Raw genomic sequence first — 19,046 nt, forward strand, 5'->3', positions numbered from 1 at the left:
AGGCAGGAAAGCCAAGGTAGTATCGGGCACCGGGAAGACATCAGTATGCCTGGAAAATTAAAACATAAGGTGAAGGAGGGAGGTTCGAGCCAGATGCCTGTAGGGGTCTAAGGTCAACGACCAGAAAGAAGAAATAACAGGACTTGGATTGGAGACAATGAGAGGAAGACGTAAAAAAGGCGGTGGTGCATCAAATTCTGCGGCCAAGAGCTCCAAGAAATGAAAAGCAGGATGAGAGGAGGAAATATGTTGTGTCCCCAAAGCTTCCTCTTATTTATGGGCGCTCCCGTTTCACAGAAGGTAAGCTGCAAGCACACTACTCGGTTCCTCAGGGCCAAGGGAGTGGAGGAGCCCCGCCTCTCTCCGTCACGTGGCCAGAAGCGCCGTTGGCACGTGACCCATCCCGCTCTAGGCCAATCAGCCTCCGCAGGGGCGGGGCGCAGAGTGTGAGGGGCGGCAGCAACACAGTCGAGGCCGCTTCTTCTCGCGAGCCTTGCCGCCGTTGCTCCTTAGCCGCCCACGGCCCGGAGTGAAGATCTCGCGAGGCTTGGGCGCTGCGGCGGTAGGAGGAGGACGGAGAAGGACGGAGCCTAGCTGTTGCTGCCTCCCTCGCTCACTCCTTCGCGCACTCGCCCGCCCCCTCCCTCCCTCCCCTCCCTTCCCCGGCCCCGGCTCCGGCCCCGGCCTCGGCCCATTCGCTGTTCGGTCTTCCGCAGGGAGGATGTCGGGCTCGTCGCTGCCCAGCGCCCTGGCCCTCTCTCTGTTGCTGGTCTCCGGCTCCCTCCTCCCAGGGCCAGGCGCCGCTCAGAACGGTAAGTGGGGCGCCGGGGGCGGGCCGGGCGGGGGCTGAGAGACGCCGGCGACCCGAGCAGGCCGTCCCGGGCCCGAGGAGGTGCCGGAGCAAGGGGAAGAGGGCCGGTCGAATCTGAGGGGCTGCGGACCCGAGAGGAGATGCCGGTCTGGAGTTCCAAGAGACGCGGGTGTGAGAACCGAGGCGCCGGTCCGAGAGGTGGGGGCGTCCGTTAGGAGCCTGAGGTGTTGCAGACTTAGAGGCTCCGCATCTTGGGGCTCGTCGCTCCGAGCCAGGGAGGGGACACCCAGGAAGCCGACGTGAGGAGCTGGAGTAGCGGGGGCGGATGGGGAGGGGGCGCAGCTTTTAAAGAAGGAGGTGGAAAACAGGTATTTGTGGTTAAGGCGACGAGAGTGGTGTCAGGCTGCCCAAGAGAGCGGGGGTCCCGGGCACTGGGGTCATCTGGGATTCTACCGGAGCCCCGCGAGACCGGCGACATCCTTAAAAAAATAAGGGAGACTTTGGAGGGGGGAGGGGAGTCCTGAAGAATACTGAGCAGAGTACTAGAGCCCCAAGGAGGGGCAAAGACTCGGGGAACCTTGGATAAGGAGGTGGAGGGAAGGTAGGTGGAATGCTAAGGTAGTGGGTTGACTGCAGTAAGGGATCTGGAAAGAGAAGCAGCTGGGGCTCTCAACGAGATGGGGGAAGAGGGCTGGGTTTGCTAAGGAGGGTGGAGTGTTGGGCATTCTGGGGTAGTGGTTGGGAGAGCAAAAAGGAGTGTCTAAATAAGGAGAGGAAAAATGAGCAGAGGATGGGGAGAAAGGGTTGAAACTGAGGCAGGGGGAATATTTATTAGAGCAGTAAAGGTGCCTGGGTAGAGAGATGGGGGTGAGGCGAAGGCAGAAAATAAGGGAAGGGAGTAAAATACAGGAAGCCGGGGGTGTAATGTTGGTGTGCAGTGTGGAGGATATATTAGGGATGGGAGGAGCGGAGTTGTGGCGAGTGCTGGAGGATACTGGTTAGGCCTTTGGGAAGGCAGGGACACGTAACTGGAACTGCCCTGGTGGGACTGAATCCGCCTGAAGACCAGGCGATGGAGGAAGTGGGTTTTTAAGATCTAAAAGTTTCGAGGAAGAGCAGACATTATTTCTGAGGAACATACAAGTAGTTCCTGAGATGCGTGCAGGGGATGGTGGAAGCAGAATTCGGTTTTAAGCTGAAGCTCTTCAGAGAAGATGGAGAGAAATCGTGAGGAATCCCCGTGATGGGGGATCTGGACAGAGAATTCTGACTGGTGAGGACATGTGTTGCAATTCAGCTGCTGAATTGATCTTTCACCGGTGAAAAGTACTGTGAACTAGTTTCTGCTCTTGTGGAAACAGCCTTTAAAGTATTTTTATAGGGAAGAATTTATGAGAAGTCAGTACTAGAGAGTGAACTATAAATTACTTTTGCTAATTCCTCAGTGTCTTCATTATGCTAGAACAATTTAAAATTACTCTTGTTAGAATAGTTGAGATGTAATGGTTTTCAATTTTTTTTAATGAAAATGAAAAAAAAAATTGGCTCATTTAAAAAAAAAAAAAGAGCCAGCGGAGTTAAGCATTTTAAGGAGAGTCTGGGCTTAAATGCTGAAGATTACAGTGAAAATGCATCAATAAAGGATTGAAAACCCATTATCCGTTAAATGTAAGTGTTGTAACAGATTGCACTAATCAAATCTTATGTATGCTTCACCGCCTTGAATTATCACTGCAGGGGTCAGCGAGGAAATATTCTTCTGTCTCTAGCATTGAACATGTGAAGTCTGTTGGGTAGTTTTCGATTTCCTCCAAAGCATGAGGCCGCTATGGAAGTCTGATTTGTGTCATCAGTTTTTAGTCTGTGTTAACAATGTGCCTTAAAGGAGCCTAATACTAGTTTCACCTTACCTATTTGATGTGTGGAAACAGCGTGGTTTCATTTGGCACAATAGGTGACAGATTGTTGATCTTAACGTGTTTAATCTCTGTGCTGTGGCTTGGCTTCTTTCAATGATTTATAATACGGTGAAATTGTAGTTTCTTAGCAACTAAAGCAAGGTTTTTGGATAGGCCTACCAAAGACTCAACTGGCTATTCTCAGCAATGTGTTCTAAATACAGCATAGTGCAGCTTTTCCTTGAAATGAGCTTGAATTCAGTCATATGACATGACTGGTGAAGTGGAGCTGAGCTTGTTCCTGACCCAAATGAATGTAAATTTAAAAGAAAAAAATGGCTGTTTTTTTGAGTTTGAGTCCATATAGGTAAGGATGCCATTTTATAGTTTTCTATAACATGTCTTATAAGATTCATGCTTTCAACTGGTAATAGCCCTACAATAGTCTGACCTCTTGTTATGGAGTTTATGTTTTCTTACATAGTGCATCAGAAATGGATACCATGCTCTGTATGATATCAAAATGTTAGATTATTTATTTAAAATGATGACTTAGGGAAAAAAACACCTAAGTGTTTCTGGATTAAGTATGTGGTAGTTTAGACTGAGTATAAATGTCTTTCAAAAAGTCTCTTTCATTATCCCGAAAATGAAAAATTTGGACCCTCAAGGTCTCTTACTTCTCACCTCTGTGACCCATTACCATAGAGACTCAAGGCTTTCATTCAGGTAGACTTTGTTTCTCATCCAAATATTTAGACTTGGTAGGACCACAGTTTAAATTAAAATCCTTAGTTACGGTGTTGGTTTTTTTGTATGTATCAAGAAAGTTGTAATTCATTTTAAAGGAAGAAACTTGTTTTAAAGGTGGGGAATGGGCTAAATGGGTGATGGGTATTAAGGAGGGCGCTTGTTGTTTTAAGTAAGTGAGGAATCATATATGTTAGCTAACTAGAATTTAAATAAAAACTTGAAAAAAAATTAAATTCCTCAAAAAAAGTAACCTTTTTGACAAGACATTCAAGAACTTTAGACTTTAAAATTGAATGAGCGTAAGCCAAGCGTTATTATATGGTGATCAAGAACACAGACTTTGGATCCTGATAGACTTGTGTTTGAGTCCAGCCCTTTTAGCTAAGTGATTTTGGATAAAGTGCTTAATACTTCCAAATATCAGTTTTATCATCTGTAATTTGGAATTTATAATAATGCCAGTCTCCTAGGGAATGATGCAAAGATTAAATGAGGTAATGGCCATAAAGTACTTAGATTTCTACCTGGCATATAGAGAGTGAGTTTTAATAGAGTGAATTTTTACTATATGTAATATATGTTACTATATGTGCCATATGCTATATTATGTAGTATAACAGTACTATATGTACTAAGTGCTCACTATAGTGTTAGCTGTTACTGTTATCCTTTAAAAAGTAGCATTATTATTTTTCTTCATGTATATGTTGAACCACTTGTTAGTTAATACGGTTCACTATCTTGAATAAAGTAAAGTAGGCCATTTTGAAGGCCCTCAATGGAAAGTTTTGCGCTTGAGCTTATATAACTTAAAGTGACCAGCGGCGCTGCCTCTGCAGTTGCAAATTCTGGTGAGGAAGTTTGTATTTCCATTTCATTGTCAGGGAGATTTCATGGCTTTTTCTTTCAGTGAACGAAATATCTTTTCATATGGGCTAGATAGAATCTAGAAGTTTTTCATAGAATCCCATTGTGAAAAAGAAGTTGAATGTAGTGCCTGGCACACAGTAGGAGTGTTGGAGATGTTAACTGATGAAAGAATGTGGAATGGAGTGTAACAATGTAATATACTCATACTGAAAATATAAAATTGGATAATTAACACTGCTCAGTGGGAGAAAATAAGGAGCCTAATGAATTTTATTGTTATATTTTTTTAAACTTTTTAAATGTTTATTTACTTTTGAGAGAGAGAGACAGAGCATGAACGGGGGAGGGGAAGAGACACAGGGAGACACAGAATCTGAAGCAGGCTCCAGCCTCTGTGCTGTCAGCACAGAGCCCGATGCGGGGCTCAAACTCGCAGACCATGAGATCATGACCTGAGCCGAAGTCAGATGCTCAACTGACTGAGCCACCCAGGCGCCCCATGAATTTTATTATTAATGAGCTCAACTTTAAGAAACTATTTTGCTTGGGTGATACTGGGTAGTTGTGAACATTGTGATTTGTAGCAATGCCAATATTTGAAATAGATGGTTCACAAATCTTTTTCTTTTCTGTCAAGTGCTGTTTGCTTCAATGGTTTGGCAGTTTTCTCTCCAAGTACATTTTTAGACATATATTCACTATTGATTGTGCATCTCTTCTTTGGGTGAACTTAAATGAGCTACAGAAGACAGATGTACCTAGAGCAGCTGTGGCACAAAAGACATGCCAGATATCAAGCAACACATCTTAACATAATTAATCCAAATAAAATTTTAAATGACCAGAAGAAATAGTTTGCTTTGCAATAAAGCATTTCCTGAAGAGATTATAAGCCTCTAGTCTCTAAGGCAACTGACAGAAGTGTCACTGCTGATATCACGGAGCACTGAGGCAAGAGAAATTGGTCCTGGGTCTGGGGTGGAAAGGCCCTGTTACTACGTCAGGATTGGTCCTGTGCTCTTAAGTTTTTGTTTTTCAGCGTTACTAGATTCAAATTGGAAAGAGATGCAGATGGGGTTTTTGTGTTGTGAGACTTAATAGAGCTGACCTGCTAATACTCCAAGGTTTAAAACAACAAAAGGAAATAAAAGTCTTTAAATATAAATGTGCTCCATAGTCCAAACATTGGCCAAAAATTAAGATCGAAGATCATTACACGCCTGACTTTGAGTTATACAAATTTTCATGAGGAATTAGACTGTTATGTCTTGAAGGAATCCCGTTCTTTTTCTAAATACAATTTTGATATGAAATGTTTTCTCTAGTGGAGCATATTTTTAGACATTAGTAAAAGGCAAAATGTTACTGTATTGTCTTTTTCTTTTTTAAAATAAAAGTTAATTGTTTAACTGGGTCTGCAAAGATGAACAGATGTGGTCAAATAAGTGCTTTGACAATTTGAACACTTTCTCATTTACTTAGTTTGAGCTACTTTTTCAAAGTAAGGTATATGTAAAATCTGATACTTGCTGGATCTATGTAAAGGGTTTTGTTTGCAAGACAATTTGGGAAGGTAGCGAGTAGCTAATAATCTATACAAATGTGAAGTATGTGTAAAAACACAATGAATGACTATGTTGGATAAAATACAGGAGATGTTCAATAAAACTTTGGGTAAAATTGTGCAAAGAAGTTTTGGAAGAGGTGAATTCTGTAAATTTTCTACATCTGTTCAGTTTGGTTACAGTGAGCACAGTCTGGACAGGATCAGACATAGAGAATGACGTTGTAAGACAAAGGGAAAGGCTGCAGAAGTACAAGGAGAAAAGTAAGATGTAAGACTGAGGAATAAATATTCATTTGAGAAGCATCTGGAAAAATAGAATCTGTCAGAAAGAATAGAGCAGGAACTTCTAAAGTAAACTCACACATCAACAACAACAAAAAATGACGCGGAACTCCTGGGTGGCTCAGTCAGTTGAGCGTCCTGACTTCGTTCGGCTCAGGTCATGATCTCGCTGTCTGTGAGGTCGGGCTCTGTGCTGACAGCTCGGAGCCTGGAGCCTTGTTTGGATTCTGTGTCTCTCCCTCTCTCCTTCTCCCCCGCTCATTCTCATTCTCTCTCTCTCTCTCTCTCTCTCCCTCTCCCTCTCCCTCTCCCTCTCCCTCTCCCCCTCCCCCCTCTAAATTAACATTAAAAAAAATTTTTTTTAAATGATGCAGGGCGCCTGGGTGTCTCAGTAGGTGGCCTCCTACTTCGCCTCAGGTCATGATTTCATGGTTTACGGGTTTGAGCCTGGCATAGGGCTCTGTGCTGACAGCTCAGAGCCTAGAGCCTGCTACAGATGTGCCTCTCTCTCTCTCTCTCTCTGCCCCTCCTCCCTCACGCTCTGTCTCTCTCTCCTTCAAAAGTAAACATCAAAAAAATTTTGTTTTTTAAAATGGTGCGAAATCACCTCCTGTGACTTTCAGTGTGCCTCTTTAAATAAAACATTATTGTATTGTTTTACATGAATTGTTAAAACTACCATTGATGATGTGAAGTTTCTTTTTTTTTTTTTTTTTTTTTTTTAAGTTTTTTATTAGAGAGACAGTGTGTGAAAGGGGAAGGGGCACTCAGAGAGAGGGAGACACAGAATCAGAAGCGGGCTTCAGGCTCTGAGCTGTCAGCACAGAGCCTGACGCAGGGCTCGAACTCACAGATGGTGAGATCATGGCCTGAGCCGAAGTCAGATGCTCAACCTACTGAGCCACCCAGGTGCCCCTGATGACATGGAGTTTAATTTTAAGCACCTTAGATAATGCATTTTTAAACTTGTTTGTGAGGTTATATAATATATAATACATGCTTCTCACTGAGTTTAAAGTGACATTGCAGCGATCTTACGAAAAAACATTATTTCTAGGTAAAACATTATCTGTTTTTCAAGAATTTATTCAGTTTAGGAGGAGTCCAGATTTGTACCTATCTAATTCTAATTTACTGTGTTACCTAAAACTGAAAGTAGTTCTAACTTTTGTCTGTTTTTATGTACATACAAAGATATACATTTGTTAATCAAACCTAATTAACTTGAGGTTAATTTTACCTAATTGCTCATAACTTTTTTTTGTTTTCATTGCTCATAACTTTTAATTGGTCTATCTGTGTAGAAATGGGGTTTAAATAATTTCTTAAGTATTTGCATACAGTAAATTAGTGGGAGACATATTTGGTGTTCCTCACCCACTTGTTGGTTTTTTTTTGTTTCTTATTTTTGTTAGGTTTCGAATTTTATTTTTTTTCAACGTTTTATTTTTATTATTTTTTTTTATTTTTGGGACAGAGAGAGACAGAGCATGAACGGGGGAGGGGCAGAGAGAGAGGGAGACACAGATTCGGAAACAGGCTCCAGGCTCTGAGCCATCAGCCCAGAGCCTGACGCAGGGCTCGAACTCCCGGACCGCGAGATCGTGACCTGGCTGAAGTCTGATGCTTAACCGACTGCGCCACCCAGGCGCCCCAGGTTTCGAATTTTAAAAACCCAGTCCTATCTCTTCATTAAAACAGATTGTGGTCAGCTTTGATGGAAACAATCTTGTGTACTAAAAAGTTGTGAATGGTATTTTGCATCTCTGAAAACAATTATGGAATGTTTTAAGACTGGCTTTCTTTCCAGATAATCTTAATTACTAGAAGCTTACGGTGTGTTTTATGGTATTTTCTAGAAGTATATCAGTTTAGATATGCTTTGCTTCGTTCTGTTTTAGCTTGGTTTATATTGTTCTTACACCCAAGTATCGCTTCAAAGTGACTAGACAGTGAAATATAAATGAGACAATGTGAAATGACTCTGAAAGTGTCAGGGTTCTATATATTATGTAAGATTCTATTATCAGAAAACATTAAGTTCCAAAATGTACCAGTAGTTTAAATCATATTCAAATGTATACTCACATTCTAAAAGTGATTAAATATAAAATACTGTACAAGACAAAAGGTCAAGTCCTTTTCTGATAGAATATTAACAAGGCGAAATGTTCCTTATGCAGTATGATACAGTAAAAAGAAGAGTGTACTTGTGTATATAAATTGTTAGGACATTGATTCTTCTTTTCTTCCTGATACAGCATTTGAAAACCACTTTGACTAGATGATTTCTAAATTCCCTTCCAGTTCTAAAATTACACAGTTCTATTGACCTTATAACTTAGAGGCCCGAGGGAGAGAATACTTTATTTTAATAAGTTTTTAGAAACTTACTTTTTGGAAATAAGAAAAATTGACTTTGAGGCATATACTGCTTTGAAATCCCAACTGCCTGTAAACCTACTTCAGACAATGTTTGTAGTTTTTGTTTCAAGGAAGGCAGAATGGTGTAATAGAGATTTTATATTAAACTCACTGGGAAAATTGCCAGTGTGAGTTAAACATTTTAAGAAATGAAAATCACTGCCAGGTAGATAGATATTTTGTGTTCTTTCTGTTGGTTGAAAAGTAGTTGACTGGGGCGCCAGGGTGGCTCAGTAGGTTACGCATCAGACTTAGGCTCAGGTCGTGATCTTGCTGTCCATGGGTTCAAGCCCTGCATCAGGCTCTGTGCTGACAGCTCAGAATCTGGAGCCTGCTTTTTGGATTCTGTGTCTCCCTCTCTTTCACCCCCTGTCCTTCAACCTCCTAACCCCCCGCCCCCTCCCCCCCCCAACTCATGCTCTGTTTCTCTCTCAAAAAATAAACTTTAAAAAAAAAAAAGAAAGAAAAGTAGTTGGCTATTGTGGAGGCCATGAAGAGAAAATGAGGCACACTAAATAATTGTGTTCTCCTTTGAGCAGGTTTGTTTTCTATTTATGACTTCATTTGACTTCATTTCTCTTGTCTTAGTTTTTTTTTTTTTTTTAGATCTCTAACCCTTTCCATTAGAGTTGAACAAGACAATCGAACTATTACTGGAATTAAATCTGAGGAAGTTCCTAGAGAGATAGTCCTTAGAAACAGTGTGTTGAAGAGTCTCAATTTTTTTTAATGTTTATTTATTTTTGAGAGAGAGAGGGGGGCAGAGCATGAGCAGGGGAGGGGCAGAGAGAGAGGGAGACAGAATCTGAAGCAGGCTCCAGGCTCTGAGCTGTCAGCACAGAGCCCGACGTGGGGCTCAGACTCACAGACCATGAGTTCATGACCTGAGCCGAAGTCAGACGCTTAGCCGACTGAGCCACCCAGGCACCCCTCAAAAGTCTCAATTTATATGTTTATTCATTATACTTCTTTGTATTTGTTAGGTATGTCCATTTCCTTGCTTTTTTAAAAATGTTTTTGTTAGAATTTCAAACATACAGAGCGAGTAATGTAATAATCTCCCATATACTTATCTAGTTTCAAGTGTTATCAACTACATCCTTGCTGCTTATTAATTTTAAAATAACCTGATAATTAACATTACAAATTGAATTTTCTAGTTGCTGAAATACACTTAGTAGACATTAGCTTATATTATTAGTAAAATAGAAACAATTTGGTTCACATTTAATTATGTTGAAATGATTCTAAAAATATAAAAGCTCTTTAGAAAAAGACTTTCACACTTTAGTCTGTGACCCAGATGGAGAAATAGATTTTATTTGTGACTAACTAGATGCATAAATATGTAACATTTTGTACAGCAATGTCTGCACTTTGTAATGTATATGAAGAAAACTATTGTGACCTGGCTAGATCCTTAGTTCATTAATGGATGGTGAGACTCCTGTTTGAAAAACAGCCTTTTCTAGTATGGAGTAGTTTTGGGTTGTTTTGTTTTTATTTGTTATATGCCATGTTAGTCTGGAACAATCTGATGATTTTTATAAACATAGTAAAGATTTTCACAACGTATCTGTCAGTAGTATCAACATGTACTGTTACTGGTCACTATTAAAGAGGAAAATACAGCATTGTTGAATTAATACATTAGCCATTACTTGTATAATACTGGTTTTTGTTTTCCCTATTTGGATTTGGGACATAGAGGAAGCTACAGTAATTTGAATATCATAAGCAAAACATAAGTTTTGTAGTATGTTTAGTTGTCCTTTTAAATTAGAACTTACGTTCCTTATTCTGTAGCCCCTGCCTTCGAATTATTGGTTGAGTACAGGGCTGGTAGCTCTACCTGTTTACTCAGAGCTAAATGCTTACTCTGATGCTGTTGTCTGAGGCACTTTGCTGGTGAGTCCAGAATGACTTGAGCACTGGCCAGAGGAAGGGAGGGAAAAAGAAAGAAGCATCACAGAAGAATCATTAGCCTTTCATGTTTAAGATCCTAGAGTTGGCAAGTTTGTTTTCTCATTTTTAGACATTGCTTAGAGGGGAAAAAAAGGCAACAATATGTCCTTTGTTCTGTTTTGGCAACTATTGGAATACTCTGTTTCTCCCTCCCTTCCTCCCTCCCTTCCTTCCTTCCTTCCTTCCAAAGACCTTATTTTTAAAGTAATCTCTACACCCAACTTGGGGCTTGAACTCAACAACCCTGAGATCAAGAATCATAGGCTCTACTGATGGAGCCAGAGGCACCACTGAAATACTTCTCAGTCCATAGATTGAAGGAATATGTTACATTTAACTTAGGATTTTTCATTTTTAATTTAAGTTTAGCAGGTTGGAAACCATTGTGGAACAACTGGAAAAAATGGCATAGTAGCTTCAGCATTGAAATTGTACTTGTTAATGTTGAACATCAAATCATTCACCAAGGAAGATGAAATAAATGGTCTTAATGCAAACCAGGAAACTGCTACCTGGGAAAAAGCAGCTATAAAGAGGTTTCAGATAACTTGCTGGGAGCTGTCATTGAATTACCCTTAGACAAGTAACCTAGTGATCACATATCAAAATTATGGAACTTCTAACAGTATTACTGTTTTCTTACTAGGATAGAACTTCAAATAATTATGAACACTTTCTATCCACATTTAAGATGAAATGCAGATAATTCTACATTTTTTTATAAGTTTTTTTTTTTTTTAACGTTTATTTATTTTTGAGACAGAGAGAGACAGAGCATGAACGGGGGAGGGTCAGAGAGAGGGAGACACAGAATCTGAAACAGGCTCCAGGCTCCGAGCTGTCAGCACAGAGCCCGATGCGGGGCTCGAACTCACGGACCGCGAGATCATGACCTGAGCCGAAGTTGGCCGCTTAACCGACTGAGCCACCCAGGCGCCCCCAGATAATTCTACATTGATGGTAACATAAGACTTAGGAAAAAATCCTGAGGGATCTAAATTTAGGAAAAGGGAGCACTAGGGGGGATATGATTATCTATTAATACCTTCAAGGTAGCAGTGTAAATGAAGTAAGGGAATTAGGCAGTCTCCAAAGATGGATGGGCTGTATGAAAGAGCGGTGGCCTAGAGCAGGAGGAAGAAAAGTATAGGTTTAGTATTTAAGATTTTAATGAAACTAGCAGAAGAATAGTTATTTGCACTTACTCATTGTCAGAGCCATTATAAGTAGGACAAAGAGCTGATTGGGAGGGACCTCATAAAACAAAAGGGAGGATCTCTTTCTGTTATATCTAGTACTTAGAAGCTCAATAATAGAAGAAAAAACCTTTATGGAAATGAATATAAAATGAAATGGATGTCCAGAAGTTTCTAAGGGTCAGAATTAGTTTGTTTCCAACACTAAAGTTCTGTGATTATGAATTCAAGAAAAATGGTAGATTAATTTTGAAATCCACTAAAGTAGCTTTTTTTTTTTTTTTTTTAAGGTAGCTTTTTAATACATTAAAAAAAATCTTTCAGGGAGAGGGGGAGAGAGAGAGAGAGAGAAAGAAAGAATCCCAAGCAGGCTCCACACTCAGCTCAGAGCCCAGCGAAGGCTCAATCCCATGACCCTGGGACTGACCTAAGCCAAAATCAAGAGTCAGCAGCGATCAAAAAGACTGAAATCTTGCCATTTGCGACAATGTGCATGGAACTAGAGTGTATCATGCTAAATGAAATAAATCAGAGAAAGAAAAAAACATTTCACTCCTGGAAGTTTAAGAAAACAGATGAACACAGGTGAAGGGAAGTAAAAATAAGATAAAAACAGAGGCAGACAAACCATTGACAGAGAACAACGTGTGGGTTGCTGGTGGGGTGTTTGTTGAGTAGGGGGATGGGCTAAAGGGGCTTGGGGCATTCAGGAGGGCACTTGTTGGAATGAGCACTGGATGTTACATGGAAGTGATGAATCACTAAATTCTTTTCCTGAAATCATTATTACACTATATGTTAACTAACCTGGATTTAAATTTTAAAAAAAGGAGAAAAGGAGGAAAAGGGGAAAAAAATCAAGAGTCAGATGCTCAATCGACTAAGCCTCCCAGGTACCCCTAAAGTAGCTTTTAGGATCTACCTGTAACGCTGAAAATGGGATTCTCTTTATTATAACCTTCATAAACAACTTTTTTTGTTTAGTTATCAGAAACCTATACAATGAAACTTTTACAGTTTGTTTTACACTTGGAAGCATAAGCTTCAGAAGAGTTCATTCACTAGACTGCGTGGAACCTAGTAAAAGTTTAACCTTTGGCTCTTAGAAATTAGGCTTTGTCTTTTATATGGTAAATGTCAGCTATTAAGAAAGACTTATCGACAGAAAAGAGCACTTACAGACTCTCATTAAGACTTCATTGGTCAAAGTTCTGCTGCATAGAAGCCTTCCCTTATTCTTTGAGTGGGAGCTGGTGCTGTAATACTTTGGTAGAGTGGGAGCTCACTTTAATTAGTTCAGAGTGTAGGGTTGCTAGATAAAATGCAAGATGTCAGTTATGTTTGAATTTCAGATAAACAATGAGAAATTTTTATTTGTTATTGTTTTATTTGTTAAACAGTAGAAGAATGTCTTTTTCCACCCCCATTTTGGTTTTCCATTTAGAACTTAAGGACAAAGAGTCTTGTAATTTGGTGAGTTTGAAATCTTTTTTTTTTTTTAAGTTTATTTATTTTGAAAGAGAGAGAGAGAGAGAGAGAGAGAGAGAGAGAACGCGCGCGCACATGCAGTGGAGGAGTAGAGAGGGAGAGAGAATCCCAAGCAGGGGATTTGATGTGGGGCTCAAACTCATGAACTGTGAGACTTAAGCTGAGCAGCAACCAAGAGAGTTGTGTGCTTAACCGACTGAGCCACCCAGGGGCCCCCAAAACAAATCTTTTTTTTTTTTTTTTTTTTAATTTTTTTAAATTTTTGGGACAGAGAGAGACAGAGCATGAACGGGGGAGGGGCAGAGAGAGAGGGAGACACAGATTCGGAAACAGGCTCCAGGCTCTGAGCCATCAGCCCAGAGCCCGACGCGGGGCTCGAACTCACGGACCGCGAGATCGTGACCTGGCTGAAGTCGGACGCTTAACCGACTGCGCCACCCAGGCGCCCCCCAAAACAAATCTTTTTAAAGTAGATTTAATATGATCCAAATTGTTTTATATTGCAAATTGTGTATGAGAAAATAGGGTAGGTTTTTTTTTTTTTTTTTTTGGTTCCATCACATTTCTATATATGTTCTTCAGTTCTGTTATATTTGATAGAATATGTTTTTTATTGTCTAAAAATTGAAGCTATTTTCAGGAAGGATGTGAGCAGAAGGTCTCAGGTTAGATTTTTTAGCAATTCCTCTCTTCTTACCTAAAAATATTTTAAAATTTAGGGCACTATTGCCCGAGGGTATATGACAGAGATGATTCTGGGGTTATTAGTTCAAAGATTGTGCTTCAGATTTTTACTCAGGGGCTTGGAATGTATTTGCATTATTGGTGTGGAAGAAAAGTATAAATGAAGATATGACACACCCTTTTCCTCCTAGTGGGTTCAGAATAATTTTTGCTTGCTGAATTATAGCCACCTGATGTAAAGAGTCAGAAAGTAGATGTTAGCTCTGCAGTATAGGGATATGATTTCTTTACAGTTAAATTTTATTTTATTTATCTATTTTAAAAAAATGTTTATTTTTGAGAGAGTGAGTGCACGAGAGTGCACAAACGGGGGAGGAGCAGAGAGAGAGAGAGAGGGAGAAGAGATACATAGAATCCGAAGCAGGCTCCAGGCTCTAAGCTGTTGGCACAGAGCCTGACACAGGGCTCAAACCCATGAACCGTGAGATCATGACCTGAGCTGAAGTCGGATGCCTAACTGAGCCACCCAGGCACCCCTACAGTTAAATTTTAATACTAAGAAAAATCATGGTTTTGTGAACTTTAATTATAAGGTCTTTGACCAGAGGTGTGCCACTATGTATTAATAGTTCAGTATAAGAGATTTTACTTTCTGTCCTTTTGATGTGGGCTGGGGTGAGGTGGCTATAAAAATAACAAGAATTGAACAATGTAAGAGGTTCCAGGGTGAATGATATAAAGTAGCATAAAACATAATCATAATTATGCATTTATTTGAAATATATTTAATGCAGTCTTAAGAAGTGTTAAAAATAATTCATGGTTTTTATGAAACTAGAAAATTAATATAGTTTAAATTTGGTGCCTAAATTCAGTTGGAGACCATATTACAGGATAAACTGATAGATTCTTTCCTCCCTGTGAATGTAAAATGTAAATACAAACTATGTTTAAAATGTTATTTTTGTGGGACATTGTGGCTAAGTAGAAAAAGCACTGCATTTGGCAGTAGACTTGAATTCCTATTTCCATTTTAGTTGCTATGGTTTCTATTTTTTAAGTTGGTATAATACTTAATCTATAGGATTTTCATTAGATTAAATGATGTGCAGGAAACTGCTTTATAGACTGCTGTATTGTAAAGTGGCATGCATGTGTCGTATTCAGTTGTATAGGACCTTGTCCTTTATAAGAGTATTTACCCTTATAGGTTAACTGCAACCCTGGTGGTTCATAGGAAATTGAAGAGGAAAATAAAGTACTAATGAGAAGGGCAAGATTAATTCAAGGTTGGTTTTCTGACAAATGATGACTATATTTTAGAATATGCATTTTATTTTATTTGAATGTGCATTTTATTTGTTTGTTTCTTATTTATTATAGAGAGAGCATGTGCACTTGTGAACAGGGGAGGGGCAGAAGGAGAGAGAAAATCCCAAGCAGGCTCCACGATGTAGGGCTTGATCCTACCACCCTGGGATCATGACCTAAGCTGAAATCAAGAATCGACACTCAACTGACTGAGCTACCCAGGTGCCCCTAGAATGTGCATTTTCGTTGGTTGTCAGCAGACTAGCCTTTTGACTGAATCATCCTCCCTCTGCTAGGGAAGGCTGATACTAAAATTTTATAGTCTTTGAAGTGTGCTTCCCTGTACTGCTGTCATCTCATGTTAAATCTGGTTACAGGGACACCCTGTTATGCCTCATCCCTATTCATTCCTTCCCCTAGATAGATGACAGAAAGTAAAGTATATTTTGTGTCCTCATTTTTTAACACATTTTCGTAACTCTCCTTTGCTATCCTCCATGAACTTCATAGATGTTTTAAGCTTCCTACACATTAAGAAAAAAAATACGTAATTCCATAAATGTAATGTAAAGGAGAATATAACTTAAAATACTTATTTCAGTCTGAATGTTCAGGCATGGCTGCATAGGAAGGCAGTGAGGTAGCCTGCCATTTATATTCTTATGTAGAAAAACCAAGAATGTGATAACTCCAAATGCAGGCTGATATAGTCCTGCTTTGTAAAGGTGATTCAGATACCACAGGTGGCATTGGTATTGACAGTGTCATTTTCTGAGAAAGTGAACAAGTTTTGGTGAAGTTTCAAATGAAACAAAGTCCAGTTTATCCTCACTTTATGTAGTAATTGCATTCCTGGAAGATTGAATGATGATTAAAGTCATGTAAATATTTGTTTATTGTTTTTTACTTTGTGTTATATTTAAAACAGAGTTTCTAGGCTCAGAGCAAGGTTTTCATCTTGAATGTCATTTGAAAGTTGTGTAGGGAGAGGGGGACAACTCTTTGTTGCGCAAGACATTCCTACTTTGTGGGATATTGAGGATCCCTGGACTTGGCCTACTAGAGGCTAGTAGTACCATCTCAATCATGTATCAATCAAAAATACACCCACAGATTTCCAAAATGCTCCATAAAAGGCAGAGCAATCTCTGTTGAAAATATCTCCATGATTCCCTCCACTTGTAAATATCCTCTGCTAGAGGATTATAGTACCTAGTCCCCAGGACAACCATTGGTCAAAGCCACACTGTTCTAGGAATGGAAAGGCAAGGAGAGCAGCTGTTTACTTGTTTTTATTCATTTTGTTAACATGCATTAAATTTTTTTTTAATGTTTATTCATTTTTGAGAGAGAGACACAGTGCAAGTAGGGGAGGGGCCGAGAGAGAAGGCGACACAGAATCCAAAGCAGGCTGGAGGCTCTGAACCGTCAGCACAGAAACTGAGCAGGGCTCCAACCCATGAACCATGAGATCATGACCTGAGCCAAAGTCTGATGCTTAACCAACTAAGTCACCCCAGGCGCCCCTCTTTTTGTTAATATGTGTGAAAGCAGGGGTTGCAAATTCAGTTATTGCAGGAGCGAGGCAAGTACTGCTTGCTAAACTGCATTACATGCTTGGACTGAAAACACTGCAAGTTGGACCTCTAAAAATACTGTACTGGTCAAATAAAACTGTCGCTGGACCCCATTTTGCATGCCCTTTACCAAAGGATTATATTATGAGTTTTGAAGCCTGAGACATTGGATTGGAGTCCTGATTTTTGGCAGTTCTCTTAATCCCCGTTTCCTTATCTGTTAACTAGGAATAACAGACACCTCATACACACAGTGGTGGTTAGGATGAGATTGCATATGTAAATCACTTAGCATGATACTTGACGCAAGATATGTGCTGGATAACCTTTTCTGTCACTAATACCATTTCAGTTATCTTGGTTTACTTTTTAATCTCAAAGCTAGCTGTGTTTTATAGTGAAATGATTATGAAATTTGAAATCTCTAATATGGGGATATTAGTCCCTTACTTTTAATAAAAACAAGGAAGTAATTAAAATGAAAGTTTTCGGCTAACACACAACCTATCAACCATTTAAGGTATTTGGAGCTTGATGCTTATAACCCTAAACATTGCTAATTCCAAACTATTTCGGTAGATCAGTGACTTTTGGTTAGCTTTCAATTTTAACTTAGCAATTATGTTTATTTAGCAGTGCTATTTAATTTTGAAGTAGCGATATTGCTAATACTACAACACTTTATTGCACCTTCAAAATTAGATTATGCCATAGTAGTGACATATTTTTATAGTTGTTGCTTGAGTGAGAAATTTAGCAACATAATTTTCACTAGGAAACTCACATGTATCACTTTCTTCCAGTTGTGCATTGAATGCTTTAAAGGTTCCACATTTTCTTTGTTCTTGTAAAATGCTTTAAAAGCATGTAGATCTTGCTGTACATCTTGTTTTCATACTTTAGCAGCAGGAAGTTTTTTTTCTTTTTAACTTTAGGCATTAAGACATACCTAAATGATTAAGGCAATACAAGAAATGTGTGCTTTATTCCTTTATTCCCATCCTCAGAATTCTGTTGTTCATCTTTGTTTTCCTCCACAATATGATTTAGAGTCATTTTTAAGAGCTCTGTGCTTTTTATATATGTGTATATGTATATATATGTATATGTATGTATATATACATGTATATATATGTATATACACATGTGTGTATATACATGTATATATATGTATATACACATGTGTGTGTATATACGTATATGTGTGTATATACATATATGTGTAAGACCAAGAAATATATATAAAATATATATATATATAGTATACATACAGTATACATATAATTTTTTAAAGTCCTTTTTTTTTTCTTATTTGGAATGAAAAAGGCCCTCTCAGTGGGCCAATTTCAGGTATCAAGAATTCAGTCATCATCAATGTAATTCCCTTCAGTGACAATGAGTAACAACAGATGTTGCTTTTTTTCCTATTTTTTTTTTTTCTATCTTAATTTTAGTTCTTACCCATACCTATCTGGTCTTGTCCATTCTGGTGTCTTCCATTGTTTCTAGGCAAACATTTGGCACTTTTAAATTCTTTGTTCTGTTTTATTTGAATATCTTTGAGGCAGAGGGGTGGCAAATTCAATTATACTTGTCATATGCAAAGTTTAGTTTAATTGCTCATGTTTTTGAGCCAGAGTGTTTGCATATTGTGACTTACGGGTATTTTTGCTTTTCCTAATAAATAGCTGTTTAATGATTTTCTTTATGTGATGGAGATTTTTCTAACATGCTCTTAAAATCTTTTAATTCCCACAGGGTTATAATGTCCATATTTTCCAGAAACTGCTCAGCTAGTCTTCAAGGACTAGCACAAAGGAAGTTAATTCCTTATAGAAGTGAGGACATAAAGAGAGAAAGAATTCCAGGCAGGTGGCTAGTAATGAATATTGATTATGAACTATGAGATGCTTACTGTGGGCTGGCAAATTTTAGTGCTTCCCTGCAAAGCTACCACTTACTGTGAAGTGCACATGAAACATTCTGAAATGTCTGCCTATAGAGCATATAATTTGCTATCCTTTGGCAGGCAGACATTAAAATTCAATTATGGGATGGGGGTGGTGCTAGGGGTAATCAGGTTTTACAACTGTAGGACTAAAGGGCAAACTTTGATGTTCACTAAAGAAAAAAAAACTAGCGTATATGGAGTAGTAATTCTTTAGAGACAACACTAAACTATAGTGAAAATTGAGAAATTACCAGTAGAAGTATGAGATG

At 39.1% G+C, this 19,046-nt stretch overlaps 1 protein-coding gene across 2 annotated transcripts in view; it reads left to right on the top strand.

The window, feature by feature from the left end:
• Positions 1-456: 456 nt before the first annotated feature.
• The window catches only part of NPTN (neuroplastin), a 73,568-nt gene continuing 54,978 nt past the window's right edge, over positions 457-19,046 (top strand). For both annotated transcript variants that reach the window (XM_043555055.1, XM_043555056.1), the window contains exon 1: positions 457-812. In XM_043555055.1, the coding sequence (XP_043410990.1) occupies positions 722-812 (91 nt within the window). In that variant the 5' untranslated portion in view covers positions 457-721. The remainder of the gene's footprint in view (positions 813-19,046) is intronic.

The sequence above is a fragment of the Prionailurus bengalensis genome, chromosome B3 (genome assembly GCF_016509475.1).
Source record: "Prionailurus bengalensis isolate Pbe53 chromosome B3, Fcat_Pben_1.1_paternal_pri, whole genome shotgun sequence".
NCBI lineage: Eukaryota > Metazoa > Chordata > Mammalia > Carnivora > Felidae > Prionailurus > Prionailurus bengalensis.